Source organism: Choloepus didactylus, chromosome 8, assembly GCF_015220235.1.
Source record: "Choloepus didactylus isolate mChoDid1 chromosome 8, mChoDid1.pri, whole genome shotgun sequence".
In the NCBI taxonomy this organism is placed as follows: domain Eukaryota; kingdom Metazoa; phylum Chordata; class Mammalia; order Pilosa; family Megalonychidae; genus Choloepus; species Choloepus didactylus.
In genome coordinates, this window is record NC_051314.1 from 103,417,061 (window position 1) to 103,435,047 (window position 17,987).

Below are 17,987 nucleotides of genomic sequence, written 5' to 3' on the forward strand. Positions count from 1 at the left end.
TAGGAAAAGCACAAGGAACAAAAGAAAAAATAAATAGGACTTCATCAGAATCAAAAACTGTTGTCATCATGAAAGTAAAAAGGAAACCTATAAAACGAGAGAAAATGCTTGGTAACCATATATCTGATAAGGGTTTAATATATGTTACATACAAAAATATCCTACAAGTCAACAACAAAAAGACAACCAATCAGAAAGTGGACAGGATACTTCGATAGACATTTCTCCAAAGAAAATATACAAATGGTCAACAAACTTGTGAAAAGATGCTCAAATCATTAGCCATTTGAAAAAATGCAAATCAAAACCATGAGATACCAATTCAAACTGACTAGAAAGGTTACTATTAAAATAATGGAACATAATGAGTGTTGGAGAGGATTTGGAGACATTGTTGGTGGAAATGTAAAATGGTGCAGATGCTATGGAAAACAGTTTGGTGGTTCTCAGAAATCCTGAGAATATTTCGTTGTTCTTGTTTTGTTTTTGAGACTTTTTATTGTTATTCTTTAAAGAACTATTTAAAAATTTTAAACTACAAGACAGATTCCATACATTCTGCCATAAATAAAAACAAACAATAAGGCAGGACTCGACATAAGCAAACAGAACAATTGTTTTCCAGAAAATGTGATTAAATACTATACAATCTTAAGCCATCCAATTTTTAAAATAAAACTGTTGAAAACACAAATTTTCAAGCAACACATGCAGACACCCTTGAAGAGGGAGCAAAATGTGGTTCTGCCATTTTGTACTGTTCTCACATTTTTGACAACTTAATTTTGCTTAGAGCATAAGTATAGAATTACTATATGGTAGGACAATCCCATTTCTGGGTATACACTGAAAAGCATGAAAGCAAGGACTTGAACAGAAATTTGCACACTGATGTTCATCGTGGCAGTATTCACAGTTGCCAAAGGATGGAAGCAACCCAAGTGTCCATCAACTAACAAATGGATAAACAAAATGTGGTACATACATACTATGGAATATTATTCAGCTGTAAAAAGGAATGAAGTTCTGATACATGAGACAACATGGATGAATCCTGAAGACGACATTTTGAGTGAAATAAGCCATACACAAAAGGGCAAATATTGTATGATCTCACTGATAGGAAATAATTAGAATAAGCAGATTCATAGAGTCAGAAACTAGAGTACAGTTTATCAGGGGCTGGGACAGGGATAGAGAATGGGGAGTTAATGGTTAATTGGTACAGAATTTCGTTTTGGGGTGATGGAAAAGTTCTGGTAATGGATGATGGTGATCGTGGCACAATATTGTGAATGTAATTAACACCACTGAATTTTACATATGAATGTTAAAAGGGGAAATTTTATATTGTATGTTTGTTCTAGAATATAAAAAAAAAGTAGAACTTTACAACACAGTGAATCTTAATGTAAACTATGCATAGATTATAATTATAAAAATATTTTTTCTCAGTTGTAATAGGAGTACCATACAAACACAAATTGTTAATAATGGGAAAACAGTGTGTTTGAGGGTGGGTTATATGGGAACTCTACTTTCTGTGTAGCTTTTCTGTTAATGTACAACTTCCCTTAATAAACAATACAAAATATATTAAAATGCAGTGATTGCACTGATTAATGTTTTCTCCCTTTAGTATGTTACTGAAAAGCCAGAGTAAAGATTTCAGTGCTTTCGGTAGTTTTATTTCTGTCACACTTTGAAAAAAATTCTGTACTGAGGCTGGCTCATGAGGGAACCCAGTTTTATATGAGCTAGAATGGGATGGTCTGGGAAGGGAGGCCTTTTAGGTCATCCTCGAGCCACCGGGCATCTTTTCAAAATTTCACTGAGGGAGCCTAACTGAGGAGAGGGAGGAAATTTAATGGAAAAAAATTATTTTGACTGAATATAAAGAACTTATGGTAATACAAAAACATAAAACACTAGAAAGAATGTCAAGAAGATTGTGGTATCATCTCTGGAACTAATTTAAGGAGGGTTTAGGTATGACCCTGTTGAACTAATATCAAATCAGAGTACAGCAGGATTAGACTTCACTGGTCCTCACACGGATTGATTTGGTTTTTTAGGTTTTTTATTTGGTGAATTTGGAGATAATGACCTGCAAACTGAACTTTTACTAGGCTAAAAAACCTTCTAATATTTATTAAATTTTAGCAAGTGTAAGTTGCCAGGGCTTGTTTAACATGCTACAGTCCTCCCCATTGGGCACCTTGCTTTCTTCTTAGACATCCAGCACTTTCAGATCACTTTTTGCATACTAAAGCCTATTCTCAGAGAATCTCCCTTATGTTCAGTGAACGACAGGTGACTGATTAGACTTAACTGATTAAGCTTCTGGTGATGCCTCACTAGGGGGGATTTTAATCATAATAGCAAAAAAGTCTTAAAAAAAATTATGTTCCTAGAACAATGCCTGGAACAAAGTAGGTATTCAATTAATATTTGCATAATATGTGAATGAATTAAAGAATTTCAGTCAAATGAATTTTTAATATTAATTTAAAAGTAAAAAATATGTCTTTTTGTTATATAGTGACTTATTCTGTTGTTTGATCTTTATGTAAGGTTTATATGGATATGACCGAATTAAAACTCTTAGTTTTCTTTTTTCAGAAAGCTATAGAATTTTTGATGAAGCCTCAGATTGTATCAAATAAAAGGTATAAATTGTCAAAAAACAAACAAACAAAAACAAGTCAATCACCACCAAAAGTCAACTGTATTGATTTTTAAATAACCACACTACTTTCTTGGAATCTCTTGCATTTATTTCACAGCCTGCATCTTTCCTCCAGGGTTTATGATTAGCTCTGTTCCCCTTCATCTAGGAAATAGTAGACATCTAAAGAATGTAATTGAGTTTAACATCTTTAAGATTTTAGTAGTTCTCTAGGGCTACTTAAATCTGCCTCTTTTATATGCAAATAAAAATATTATATTTGAATCACAGGAAACCATCTTAGACCTAGAAAGTGACCTCATTCTGAGGATTCAGTGAACATTTGTTTGATAAATGAGACCCTTGCAGATCCACTGCCCTATGGTTTTGGTTGCTATCCTCTCAACTTTCATGGAGGAACATGACAAGAATAACTTTTTAAAAAGTTGTTACTGTATAAGCTTTGGTGTATTATGCCTCTCAGTGTGCTATTATCAGAAGCCCTTCATAATCACTTCATCTAGAGTTAAGTGCCAAGAAAAGCTTTGCTCCCCTGGAAAACTGATATATTTTCTCTTCTTGGACAACAAGTGCACTGAAAGCATATTTTTCTTTTAAGTTTGCCATTGGAATGCTCAAGAAAAAATTACCTGCTTACCTACAGGTAGGATCTTGTAGACTACAAAGGGACTTCTTATTTTTTCTTTCTTAGCCTTGATTTCATATTGTAATTCATATTTTCTCTGGTTTTGATGTTATACTTTTATTTCTGTTTTCTTTTTAATTGATAATTTGATAATATGTATATCAAGTTATTTCAAATCCTTTGTGAAATTAGTGTTAACAAATAGAGCAGATGAGATTCCACAGGGCTCTATGGACTGGTCCAAAACCTGAATTGCTTTTCAAAATGCAGTTTTACTTCGCTTGGAAATGTTTTTCACAGAATCACCATATTACATATTCATTTATTTTATAGTGGTTTGCATTTTTATACTGTTTCACATTTCTACATGAGATTACAGTGAAGCCCAAGTTGTAAACCTGATTCCACATGGCTAGCTGCATCAGAGTTGGCAATTATATTTAAGTTTTCAGGACTGTTACCTTTTCTAAGCATATATTTGTGAGCCTATATCAAACCCACTACAGCTTTGATTCTTTTATTCACAAAAGTTTTAGTTATTTTAGGTTAACATTCTAAAGTATCAGAAATGGAACACTTAAATGTTAGGTATACTAAGCTCATTACTTTTTAAAATTATTTAGATGGGTAAATTACGTGGAGAAAATGCAATAAGGAAAAGCCTATATAAAATTTGAAGCTAATAAATAATTTGCAATAGCTTGAGTTTTATTTTAAGCCAATTTGATCATGATACCCATGCATTTCAAACATTAGTGCAAGAAGAATTTTGTCTATGCAAGGTATGTAAACATTTTTGGAAATAGCTCTATTTCATGTCAGTTTTAGAGATACATGGCAATGATTTCAGAGAAAATATCCCTTTAAATCCTGGCTTGCTTATTTAATGCAACATTTATGTTTTTTGACTTCCCAAGTTACCCTTTGGTTCCATGACAAGAAATAATTTTAGGACTTGGATTTGAATCATGTACTATGAGGCTAGTATATAGGAGTTTCCCTTAGCTGACAAGTGAATCTAGTTAACCATGTAGCATTTGCTTCATAATGTGATTGGGTTTTATTCTATATGCTGTCAGGTACACAGTAAATCAAGAAATGCTTTTTAAGCAAACTAATGTTTCTTAGTGAAAAATGTCAGTCAAGAGAGTGTGAAAACTTTAAAGTTTTATTGTAAACTTTAGTAACAACATAAGGACATGCTCAAGGAATGCATGGCTGAGGAAAATAAAAGCTAGTAAAATGTACAAAGTACAAAAGATTTCTCTATTCATGAATATGGTAATTTGCAAGGATTTCAGAATGTATCATTTGTGACTGCCAAGGGGCTGTGGTAAGGAAATACGTGGCACTGATACTAAGCAATTAAAGTTAAGCCCTGTCTTGAGAAACAAAAATCTGAATTGTTGAAGAAAAGCCATTATACGGAAGAAGACTGGAATTCTAGGGAGAGGGCAACATTGATGGAGGAAGATCTTGGATCAGATAAAATGCACAGACGTAGGTGTTGGCTTTAAAAAGATGAGAGGGAAGGAAATGTAGCTGTGGAGATGAAGAACAATTTTGATTTGCCAAGAATAGTGGATGAGAGAGTACATAAGCAGTAAACTCATTATTTTTCATTGAAGTCTCTTGCTGTGGAGGGGCAGGAAAAGAAATAGGCACTGAGGGTTTTCTGAAAAAATAACTACTGATGGGTGAACAAGGGAATGAAGCACAGTAAGTGAAACACATCACTGCAGAACAGCAGTGAGGATCTAAGACCAGAATCTAGGTCTCTTACCTACATTAAACTTGTTTCCTGCAAGAATTAGCTGCCTTTCTTAGCAACAAAACAAAACAAAAACAAAATTTTTTTTCTCTGTACCTAAACAAAACTCCCTATATTCATCAGCTTTCCAGGTCAAATAATTCTAAATTCCAAATGAGTAAGATTTTCTTGTTGTTTTAAGTCAGTGCTGTACTTACTCTCTGGTCTTCAGGGCTCAGCTCAGACATAAGCATTTCTGTGTTGTACGTGCTCCATTCCCAACTCCCGTTGATGAAATACTCCAGCATGGATATGGTTTTTAAAAGCCGATTCATATGCTTTGTCATCCTAAGGTAAAAATCAGGTAGAAGCACATGTCAGCAACACAATATCTGGCTACTTCCCTGTCACTCTATAGGGTTGTATGACAAATTATTTTCTAAAAGTATAAAACTTACCTCTCTCATTTTTTCTCAATCCCTGATTAATACTCATATTCTAAAAGTGATGAAGGAGCTTGTTCTATCAGACATTTTAATACCACCATCTTCTCCTTTTCTTCTTTTTTACTATCCCTCAAAGGGTGGCAAACATTTTTAAACTAAGTCAACTATCATCCATCCTTAATGACATACTGTTCATTCCTTCAATTCTGAGGTAAAAAATTATGAAACTTATTTATCATCTTTATGATGGTGTGTTATCAGATTAAGAAATCAATAGGGTCCAGGGTCATGGTATATAACTTCTGGGTAGAAGCATTAATTGAAGCAGATTTAAAGAGAACAGAACTTATTTGTTAATAACACACTATGTTAGGCAAAGTGCTGGTGCTTTAAAAAAAAAAAAAAATACCTGCAAATTCTCAAAACAACCCTATAAGGTAGGTATGATTATCTACATTTTTTGAATAAGGAAAGTGAGCTTAAGATGGATTAAATGGCCAAGACCACAGAATAAGTGACAAAAGTTAAAATTCCAGCTCAGTTTTGAATGGCCTCAAAAAGCCTCTGCTTTTGTGATCTCGCCACCTTGTTTCCCAGTGGACCACCTCTTTCAATCCTGAGGTCAGGACTCAGACCTACACTACTTAACAACTTACAGTAAACTTTCAGTGAGTCTGTGAGGTAGTAAGGATTTATCTTCATTTTACAGAAAGACCAAGTAATATGCTCAAGGTCACATGGGCAATGCTCAAATCTAAGTCTTCTGGCTAGAAATCACATTTGGCCTATAGAGGGTTTGATTTTCTGTCTTAATAATTAAGTCAATCATGGTATTAGTGATTACTGTAGTCAGACCAGTGAAGACTTATGATTCTATTCTGGGGGCTTGGTTTTATTTCTGGTCAAATCCTGATGTCTGTGAATGTAATGACTTAGAAGGTACTGCTCTCACTGTATCATTGTAAATTTCTTAGGCAGGAGGTAGATATCATAATAGGGTTCAATTCAGCTGTTATTATCTAACATATTTATCCATTCCACAATTCTGATGCAATTGCTGTGCTTTCACATAGATTCCTTTTTAGTTTTTAAAGGTATTTGCCCATTGTATATATATACAGGACTATATCAGCATAATGATATTTTTTAGAAGAAAAAATGGAATATATTTATTACTCTCAGGTGGAAAAGCACTTCTTAATACATAAAATGCAAAACATATAAAGAATAAGATTCATTTTACCACATAAAAATTTAAAACTTCTTTAATAATAATAGCTAGCATTTGAATGATTACTATATTCTAAGCACTCTTATATAATACCCTATAAAATAGGTATGATTAGCCTTTTTACAGTTGAAGAAGTTTACAGTTGAAGGCTAGAGAGGTTAAGTGATTTAGGGCTCATATGGCTAAACTGGTGAAGTAAGGATTTAAATCCTATAAATATGACTCCAAAGTCCATGCTCTTAAACTCTATATTATGTTTATCTTTTCTGTATTACAAAAAGCTCATAATCAAAGCTAAAAAATAAACAGACTTGGAGAATATACATGAAATATACTTTTACACACACACAAACACATGGGAGTTTTCATAAATTGATAAGGACAACACAATAGAAAAATAGGCAAGGAACAGAAACAGGCAATAAACAGAGAAGAAAACTTGAATGTCCAATAAACAAATGAAAGTCCAGTCCCTCCAGCAATCAGGAAAATGCAAATCAAAATAACAAAGAGATACCATTCCTTATCATTAGTTTGACAATTCAAAAGATTGATTCTTGGAAACTATTGGTGAGAGTGAAGGAAAATATTGTGCCCTCTAGTGCAAATTGGCAGCCTTCCTTTACAGCAACCCAGCAGTAGTCACTAAGTCTGATATGCTTTATTCAGCAATTCCAACTCTCAGCATCCTACCCAGATACAGTGGCACATTATGCAAAGATGCGTGCACAGTGATGTTCGTTGTCCCCATTGTTGGTAGGTGATGGGGGGAAGACAATACTGGGCAGAATGACACGGCAAGATTTTCATAAAACATTTTAAGTGACAACAAAAGTTGAAAAATATGTATGGTTGATTACACGTATAGACACACACCTCAAAGCAAAGCCATATTTCTGTGTATAAATATATGGATGCAAATGCATAGATTTCACATAAACGCATCTGGGGAAGGAAATGGTCTAGAAGGATGTTAGCTTTTCTGCCATAGAGATGATTTTTTCCATCTTATTTAATAATCCCTATGCAAATATTTTCCTCATAGCTAGTGTCCTCTTTTCACTTTGCTAAAAAGAAACCCTGAGTTATAAGCTCTAAACAAGGTCTATGAAAATTTGGATAAAATATACATTGTCTTTGTTTTAGTCATTTGCTCTGCTAATAAGAATGAAGATTAAACATGCTTGAGAAAGACTTTCTCCTTTAAGAAGGGCTAGCAAAGGAAACAACACAATTCATGTTCCTGATTCTTGATCCTAGGAATTGCCTTTCATTCTATAATAATGATGATTACACAGACATGCATGGCATTATTCAAGTGAGAGAAAGAGATAATGTCTTATGTCACGGAACTAGAATGGTGACAGGGCAGCTTTAGCCTCAGCACATTTTTTCACTATGCCTTGTTCCCTCTAATTTCTTCACTAATCTCTAGGTGGCAGTAAAGCCAGTTAAGAACACTGGCTTTGAGATTCAGATTTTTGCCAAATCCTTCCTATCATTTCCTTTGAGACTAATTTAACTTCTCTTAGCTTCTGTTTCCTCCTCTGTAAAATTGGAATGATAATAGTGTCCCCCTCGAGTTGTTGTGAGAATGAAAATTATATCATCATGCATGTTAAACCCTGAGCTCCATGCGTGCCACCTTGTAAGTGCTCAGTCAGTGGGGGCTATTACCAATATTATGTATTTTAAGATTTACTAACTATTTGGAAAACCTCAGTGACAGTCTTAATTGATTTTCCTTTTGTGTGGATCATTACTTGATAAATTCATCAAGCAAGTTCCTTAATATTTGATTTCCTCTATTACAGCAGAAGATTTTTAACGTGGGAGTCCTTTGCGGCTTTTCACTACTATTACTTTGGTTGTCACAAAACTTTATATGCCAGGTTCAGCTGTCTCCTTTGATCCCCAGCTGAAGGGAGAATTTGGGGCTCTACTCTCCCATGCAGTGATGCTCTCAAAGCTGTTGACCCAACTTCCCACCTTGGCTTCCTTCCTGTGAGTCGCAGGTAGAAATCATATATGATGGCAGGGGCCCGGTGGGTGACTGCATTCCAGTACTGGGTTGTGATGCTGTTGGATGTGAACTCAGCATTTGGCCGCCTGAAAGCTCCCTCAAATGGGATCTTTTCAATGGCTGCCAACATTTGGAATCCTAGAAGACAGAGAGAAAGTGCTAAATCTAGGAACATATAAGCCCATCATGGTAGAAGACATTTGCGGTGGGTCAAAATCATAATCAAGACTAAGGATTTGCATGTCGAGTCAAGAATCAATTTCTGAAAACAATATGAAGACTTTTCATATAGGACAAGTGATCATCTGCAAAATCAAACAATATAAATGGGCTAACAATTGAGCCCTTTCCTTGAAACAAATTTTGGGAGCAATGGTTTTAGTCAATAAAGAAGTACTGTTCAGATAAACTGAAATCCATCATTCAATTCCAAGACTATTTTGGAAGCCCTTTAAGACAGAACTAGTGCCCGATTTCCTTGGTTGAATTATTACTTGCAGAACCATCAGAGAGTTTTCTTAACATTTACTTTAACATTTAAGAAGACTGAAAGAGTATAAAGGCAAGATTCCTTTGTGTTGGTTCAGTTTAAATATCATAGTTGGTTAATTCTTTGTTATTTCTATTTCTTTGGGAACATGTTAGACTCAATTGTGTAATCTAGTCTCTCAGTTTTTCTTTCATATTAATCTTTTTCTTTTTATCCTATTAAGACAGTTAAAAATTTTTATATACATTTGTACCTCAATTCTTTTCAAAATGTATTCATTTGAATTCCAGTTTGACATTTTTACAATGCTTTTTCAAAATATGCATAAGCTCATGATTCAATTATGAAAATATTAGTTATGATAATAATACGATTGTTGTCCTCCTTAGAGGTAAAGCCTAGAAATCTATGTGAAAAATATACACCCTATGCACAGAAGATTCTCAAGAAACATTTGGCCCATAGGCATACACATTTGAAAAAGAGAACAAAAAAGTTATGGATAGTTTATTCAGAAATTAATATTGACCAATCTATATAACCATATGCTTCTTCAGTATTTCTACTTGAATGTGTAATAAGCATTCACTTTTAACAGATCTAAGATTGAACTCTTGATACATGGAATAACAATGACTCCCTGCTCAATATATACACAAAGCCTACTTCTTCACCAATCTTCCACCTGTAAGTAAATGATGGTTCAATTTTTTCAATTATTCAGCCAAAAATATAGGAGTTATCTTGGTTCTTCTCTTTAACACCCCACATGCAATTGAACAGCAAAATCTATCAGCTCTATGTGTGAAAGGCATCCAGAGTTTCTACTGCTGTCTTGCTGTTCCAAACTACCTCTGTAGCTTAGGATATAGCAATAGTGTCCAAAGTGGTTTTTGCCACTATGCTTGTCCCCTGCAGTTCACTCTCCCTGCCACAGTATAACAGCAGGAGTGATTCTTTAAAATGTAACTCAGTGTAAGCTACTTCTCTGTTCAGAATGCTCCAGTGGAATCTCATCTTGTTCAGAGGAAAAGCCAAACTCCTTAGCACAGCCTATAAGGCCTTGCATTATTGTATCTCCACCTCCTACGTCCACAATTTTGGCTTTATTTTTCCTCCCATTCTCCTTCTCATTGCCTCTGTTGCAACCATAGCTGTCCTTGAATATAAGTAAATACATTTCTACCGTAGAGCATGAGTACATGTTGTTCCTTCAACCTGGAATACTCTTCCTCCAGATATCCTTCTGATTTGTCCCCTCACTTCTTTCAGTTCTTTGCTAACATGACACCTTATCAGAGAGGCCTTCCTTGGCCCCCACATGTACAATAGCAACATTCCCACTTTATTATATCTGTATATTTCTTCCACTGTGCTGGAAGAAAAGTACCATGAAAGCAGGGTTCTGTCTGTTTTGTTCATGCCTGTATAGTACCTTGCACAGTAGTTAACAGATGGCCAATGCCCAATAAATGGCTTTTGAATGAATGAATGAAGGAATGAACACAATTACTTTCCATTTCTGAAATCTTCTTGACTCTTCCTTAAGTCATTCCAAAAAACATTTGTTTAGTACTTAATACTTGCCAGCCACTGTGCTAGGTGCTCAGATAAAACTATAGGTAAGATATAGTCTCTGTCCTTAAGGAATTGGCTATCTGGTGGGTGATGTAGATAAATAACAATTACAGTGTATTGCCTAAATGTTATGTTACAGCTCAGCACAGTATGTTCTGGAAGAAGCAGCATCTAACTCTGGTTTGGGTGGGGGATGGGAGTTAAAGGCTTCCTGAGCAAGTTGTACAAGTGACAACAGCAAACATTTACTAAAATGTTTACTGTTCCAGTCCCCATGCTAATAATTTTGTCTCATTAAATCATCCCCAAGCTCTCTGAAGTAAAATAATAATTCCCATTTGATAGGTAAAGAAATTGAGCTAGGGAATAAATATAAATTATTTTCCCAAGTTCATACAATTAGTAAGTAGTGAAGCCTAGTAAATGGTGGACCTATACCAGAATGTAACCTCCACGTGGGTATGTATCTCTGTTTAGTGTCGTATCCCCAGCACCAAAAGTAGTTCCTGTTCAGTGAATACAGGGGTGGATGAATAAATGGATGAGATATGATCTGAACCCAGGTCTATTTGACTTTAGAATCCAAACTCTTAACCAATAAGCTACTGTCTCTCTTGTGGCTCTGAAATGAAGGACAAATAGGATCTCATGCACATGTGGAAAACTAAAAAAAGTTTATCATATAATAGGCCATAAAGCAAATCTCAACAACTTTCAGAGAGTAACATATATATTGTATTCTTTGACCAGAAAGCATTTACATTCGTTGATATAAGGAAAAAAGATAGACAGATAAATAAATAAAACATAAGAATCGGGGTGGGGCAAGATGGCAGACTGGTGAGCTGTATGTTTTAGTTACTCCTCCAGGAAAGTAGGTAGAAAGCCAGGAACTGCGTGGACTGGACACCACAGAGCAATCTGACTTTGGGCATACTTCATACAACACTCATGAAAACGAACTGCTGAGATCAGCGAAATCTGTAAGTTTTTGCGGCCAGGGGACCCGCGCCCCTCCCTGCCAGGCTCAGTCCCGTGGGAGGAGGGGCTGTCAGCTCCGGGAAGGAGAAGGGAGAACTGCAGTGGCAGCCCTTATCGGAAACTCATTCTGCTGATCCAAACTCCTACCATAGACAGACGGAGACCAGACACCAGAGAATCTGAGAGCAGCCAGCCCAGCAGAGAGGAGACAGGCATAGAAAAAAAACAACATGAAAAACTCCAAAATAAAAGCGGAGGATTTTTGGAGTTCTGGTGAACATAGAAGGGGGAAGGGCAGAGCTCAGGCCGGAGCCCAGGACCTGAGGTGCATATGCAAATCCCGAAGAAAAGCTGATCTCTCTGCCCTGTGGACCTTTCCTTAATGGCCCTGGTTGCTTTGTCTCTTAGCATTTCAATAACCCGTTAGATCTCTGAGGAGGGCCCTTTTTTTTTTTTTTTTTTTTAATCCTTTTTTCTTTTTCTAAAACAATTACTCTAAGAAGCCCAATACAGAAAGCTTCAAAGACCTGCAATTTGGGCAGGTCAAGTCAAGAGCAGAACTAGGAGAGCTCTGAGACAAAACGCAATAATCCAGTGGCTGAGAAAATTCACTAAACACCACAACTTCCCAAGAAAAGGGGGGTGTCCGCTCACAGCCATCATCCTGGTGGACAGGAAACACTCCTGCCCATCGCCAGCCCCATAGCCCAGAACTGCCCCACACAACCCAGTGTGACGGAAGTGCTTCAAATAACAGGCACACACCACAAAACTGGGTGTGGGACATAAAACAAGCCTCAATAAATTTAAAAAGATTGAAATTATTCAAAGCACATTCTCTGACCACAATGGAATACAATTAGAAGTCAATAACCATCAGAGACTTAGAAAATTCACAAATACCTGGAGGTTAAACAACACACTCCTAAACAATCAGTGGGTTAAAGAAGAAATAGCAAGAGAAATTGCTAAATATATAGAGACGAATGAAAATGAGAACACAACATACCAAAACCTATGGGATGCAGCAAAAGCAGTGCTGAGGGGGAAATTTATAGCACTAAACGCATATATTAAACAGGAAGAAAGAGCCAAAATCAAAGAACTAATGGATCAACTGAAGAAGCTAGACAATGAACAGCAAACCAATCCTAAACCAAGTAGAAGAAAAGAAATAACAAGGATTAAAGCAGAAATAAATGACATAGAGAACAAAAAAACAATAGAGAGGATAAATATCACCAAAAGTTGATTCTTTGAGAAGATCAACAAGATTGACAAGCCCCTAGCTAGACTGACAAAATCAAAAAGAGAGAAGACCCATATAAACAAAATAATGAATGAAAAAGGTGACATAACTGCAGATCCTGAAGAAATTAAAAAAATTATAAGAGGATACTATGAACAACTGTATGGCAACAAACTGGATAATGTAGAGGAAATGGACAATTTCCTGGAAACATATGAACAACCTAGACTGACCAGAGAAGAAATAGAAGACCTCAACCAACCCATCACAAGCAAAGAGATCCAATCAGTCATCAAAAATCTTCCCACAAATAAATGCCCAGGGCCAGATGGCTTCACAGGGGAATTCTACCAAACTTTCCAGAAAGAGCTGACACCAATCTTACTCAAACTCTTTCAAAACATCGAAGAAAATGGGACACTACCTAACTCATTTTATGAAGCTAACATCAATCTAATACCAAAACCAGGCAAAGATGCTACAAAAAAGGAAAACTACCGGCCAATCTCCCTAATGAATATAGATGCAAAAATCCTCAAGAAAATACTTGCAAATCGAATCCAAAGACACATTAAAAAAATCATACACCATGACCAAGTGGGGTTTATTCCAGGCATGCAAGGATGGTTCAACATAAGAAAATCAATCAATGTATTACAACACATTAACAAGTCAAAAGGGAAAAATCAATTGATCATCTCAATAGATGCTGAAAAAGCATTTGACAAAATCCAACATCCGTTTTTGATAAAAACACTTCAAAAGGTAGGAATTGAAGGAAATTTCCTCAACATGATAAAGAGCATATATGAAAAACCCACAACCAGCATAGTACTCAATGGTGAGAGACTGAAAGCCTTCCTTCTAAGATCAGGAACAAGACAAGGATGCCCGCTGTCACCACTGTTATTCAACATTGTGCTGGAAGTGCTAGCCAGGGCAATCTGGCAAGACAAAGAAATAAAAGGCATCCAAATTGGAAAAGAAGAAGTAAAACTGTCATTGTTTGCAGATGATATGATCTTATATCTAGAAAACCCTGAGAAATCGACGATACAGCTACTAGAGCTAATAAACAAATTTAGCAAAGTAGTGGGATACAAGGTTAATGCACATAAGTCAGTAATGTTTCTATATGCTAGAAATGAACAAACTGAAGAGACACTCAAGAAAAAGATACCATTTTCAATAGCAACTAAAAAAATCAAGTACCTAGGAATAAACTTAACCAAAGATGTAAAAGACCTATACAAAGAAAACTACATAACTCTACTAAAAGAAATAGAAGGGGACCTTAAAAGATGGAAAAATATTCCATGTTCATGGATAGGAAGGCTAAATGTCATTAAGATGTCAATTCTACCCAAACTCATCTACAGATTCAATGCAATCCCAATCAAAATTCCAACAACCTACTTTGCAGACTTGGAAAAGCTAGTTATCAAATTTATTTGGAAAGGGAAGATGCCTCGAATTGCTAAAGACACTCTAAAAAAGAAAAACGAAGTGGGAGGACTTACACTCCCTGACTTTGAAGCTTATTATAAAGCCACAGTTGCCAAAACAGCATGGTACTGGCACAAAGACAGACATATAGATCAATGGAATCGAATTGAGAATTCAGAGATAGACCCTCAGATCTATGGCTGACTGATCTTTGATAAGGCCCCCAAAGTCACTGAACTGAGTCATAATGGTCTTTTCAACAAACGGGGCTGGGAGAGTTGGATATCCATATCCAAAAGAATGAAAGAGGACCCCTACCTCACCCCCTACACAAAAATTAACTCAAAATGGACCAAAGATCTCAATATAAAAGAAAGTACCATAAAACTCCTAGAAGATAATGTAGGAAAACATCTTCAAGACCTTGTATTAGGCGGCCACTTCCTAGACTTTACACCCAAAGCACAAGCAACAAAAGAGAAAATAGATAAATGGGAACTCCTCAAGCTTAGAAGTTTCTGCACCTCAAAGGAATTTCTCAAATAGGTAAAGAGGCAGCCAACTCAATGGGAAAAAATTTTTGGAAACCATGTATCTGACAAAAGACTGATATCTTGCATATATAAAGAAATCCTACAACTCAATGACAATAGTACAGTCGGCCCAATTATAAAATGGGCAAAAGATATGAAAAGACAGTTCTCTGAAGAGGAAATACAAATGGCCAAGAAACACATGAAAAAATGTTCAGCTTCACTAGCTATTAGAGAGATGCAAATTAAGACCACAATGAGATACCATCTAACACCGATTAGAATGGCTGCCATTAAACAAACAGGAAACTACAAATGCTGGAGGGGATGTGGAGAAATTGGAACTCTTATTCACTGTTGGTGGGACTGTATAATGGTTCAGCCACTCTGGAAGTCAGTCTGGCAGTTCCTTAGAAAACTAGATATAGAGTTACCATTCGATCCAGCGATTGCACTTCTCGGTATATACCCGGAAGATCGGAAAGCAGTGACACGAACAGATATCTGCACGCCAATGTTCATAGCAGCATTATTCACAATTGCCAAGAGATGGAAACAACCCAAATGTCCTTCAACAGATGAGTGGATAAATAAAATGTGGTATATACACACGATGGAATACTACGCGGCAGTAAGAAGGAACGATCTGGTGAAACATATGACAACATGGATGAACCTTGAAGACATAATGCTGAGCGAAATAAGCCAGGCACAAAAAGAGAAATATTATATGCTACCACTAATGTGAACTTTGAAAAATGTAAAACAAATGGTTTATAATGTAGAATGTAGGGGAACTAGCAATAGGGAACAATTAAGGAAGGGGGAACAATAATCCAAGAAGAACAGATAAGCTATTTAACGTTCTGGGGATGCCCAGGAATGACTATGGTCTGTTAATTTCTGATGGATATAGTAGGAGCAAGTTCACAGAAATGTTGCTATATTAGGTAACTTTCTTGGGGTAAAGTAGGAACATGTTGGAAGTTAAGCAGTTATCTTAGGTTAGTTGTCTTTTTCTTACTCCCTTGTTATGGTCTCTTTGAAATGTTCTTTTATTGTATGTTTGTTTTCTTTTTAACTTTTTTTTTCATACAGTTGATTTAAAAAAGAAGGGAAAGTTAATAAAAGATAAAATCCCTGTATAAGAGTAAATTAAAAACCACACTTCTGCATACTCATAGGTCAAAAAAGAATTTATAATGGAAGTTTTAAATGTTTATGAATGATAAAACATTGTATAATGAAATTTGTGGGATGCAGCAGTAGTGGCATTTGGGGGAAATTTAAAGCCATAAATGCTTATTTTAGAAAAGAAAAGCTGAAAATTTATGAGCTATATTGCTAAGTTAAAGAAGAAGAACAAAAAAGATTCAATTCAAAAGAAGAATAGGAGGGTGGGGATAATAGTGATTAGAAATCTACTCAGTAGAGAACAAGAAGTGGTATAATGTATCAATAAAGCAAGATGTTGGTTCTTTGAAAAAATAACAAAATTAATAAACCCTGAGAAGACTAACTGAGATAAAGAGAAGACACAGACCACTAATATTGTAAATTTTAAAGGGTAGAGATAACTACAAATGCTGCCAAGGACAAAAAAAAAATGATGTTATAAAAATGTTATGCAAATACCTTTGAAAACTTAGACAAATAGGCACATTTTTAGAAAAATAGACAAATATACCATACTAAAACTGATTCAAGCAGAAATTGAAAGCCTACATAATCTGAGAGCTATTGAAGAACTTGAAGCAGTAAAAATCTTCCTAAGAAACCACAAGCCGAAATAATTTATAGGTGAGTTTTACCAAATTTTCAAAGAATACGTCACTCCCATATTACACACTCTTTTAGAGAATAGAACAAAAGGGAAACATGCTTTAATATTAAATTGATATCATTCAATAAGGATGATATATCAAAGCCAAAATTAGACAATTTTCTGAAAACAGAAAATTACAGCCTTATTCCACACATGACAAGTTATAAAAATCCTAAACAAATTATTTACAAACAATCCAACAGATCATAAAAGAGATAACATGATATGACCAAGTTGGGTTTATCCCAAACATGGCAGGATGGTTTATATTTGAAAATAGGAAAACATTTGAAGCCTCCTGTTTAAAATTAGGAACAAGACAATGATATCCACTATGCTGGTTTGAATCTGGTATGTACTCCATAAAAGACTATGTTCTTTTAATCTACGCTTGTGGGGGCAGACCTTTTGTAGGTGGGATCTTTAGATTTTTTTTTTTTTCCATGAAGATGTGACCATGCCCATTCAAAGTGGGTTTTAATTAGTTTACTGGAGTCCTTAAGAGAGCTCAGGGAGAGAGAGATCTCAGAGCTGACACAAGCCCAAATGCTTGGAGATGCAGACAGGAAGATGTTTGGAGATACTAAGCTAAGAGATGAAGCCCAGAGTTTGCCCCAGAGAAGCTAAGTGAGAACCCACAGACACTTAAAGAGAAAGCCATTGGAATCAGAAGCTAAACACAGTGCAGCCGGGGAGCAAAGGACCAGCAGATGCCAGCCATGTGCCTTCCCAGCTGACAGAGGTTGGACGCCATCAGCCTTTTTCTGTTGAAGGTATCCTCTTGTCCAGTGCCTTAGTTGGAACATTTTTATGGCCTTAGAACTGTGAATCTGTAATCTAATAAATCCCCTTTATAAAAGCCAATCCATTTCTGATATATTGCATTCTAGTAGCTTTAGCAAATCGAAACACCCACTATAGCCATTTCTATTCAATAGATATATATATTTTTTATTTTCTATTCAATATTGTATTAGAAGTTGTTTCCAATGCAATAAGACAATAGAAATAAAGACATAATAATTGAAAGGTGGAAATAACACTGTTATTATTGTAAGTTATACGATTGTGTATATAGAAAATCCAAAGGACTCTCTATATAATTACCAGCAATAATAGTT

General features: G+C 35.6%; 1 protein-coding gene across 2 annotated transcripts in view; it reads right to left on the reverse strand.

The window, feature by feature from the left end:
• The window catches only part of FAR2 (fatty acyl-CoA reductase 2), a 211,036-nt gene that overhangs the window by 15,998 nt on the left and 177,051 nt on the right, over nt 1–17,987 (reverse strand). Inside the window, exons 9-11 of one of the 2 annotated variants that reach the window (XM_037845230.1) lie at nt 8,731–8,902; nt 5,283–5,412; nt 4,555–4,856 (exon numbers count right to left, since the gene is read on the reverse strand). In XM_037845230.1, coding sequence (XP_037701158.1) covers nt 4,758–4,856; nt 5,283–5,412; nt 8,731–8,902 — 401 coding nt within the window. In that variant the 3' untranslated portion in view covers nt 4,555–4,757. Of the gene's footprint in view, nt 1–4,554; nt 4,857–5,282; nt 5,413–8,730; nt 8,903–17,987 lie in introns of those variants that run through there. The other variant, XM_037845229.1, reaches the window with a different exon arrangement.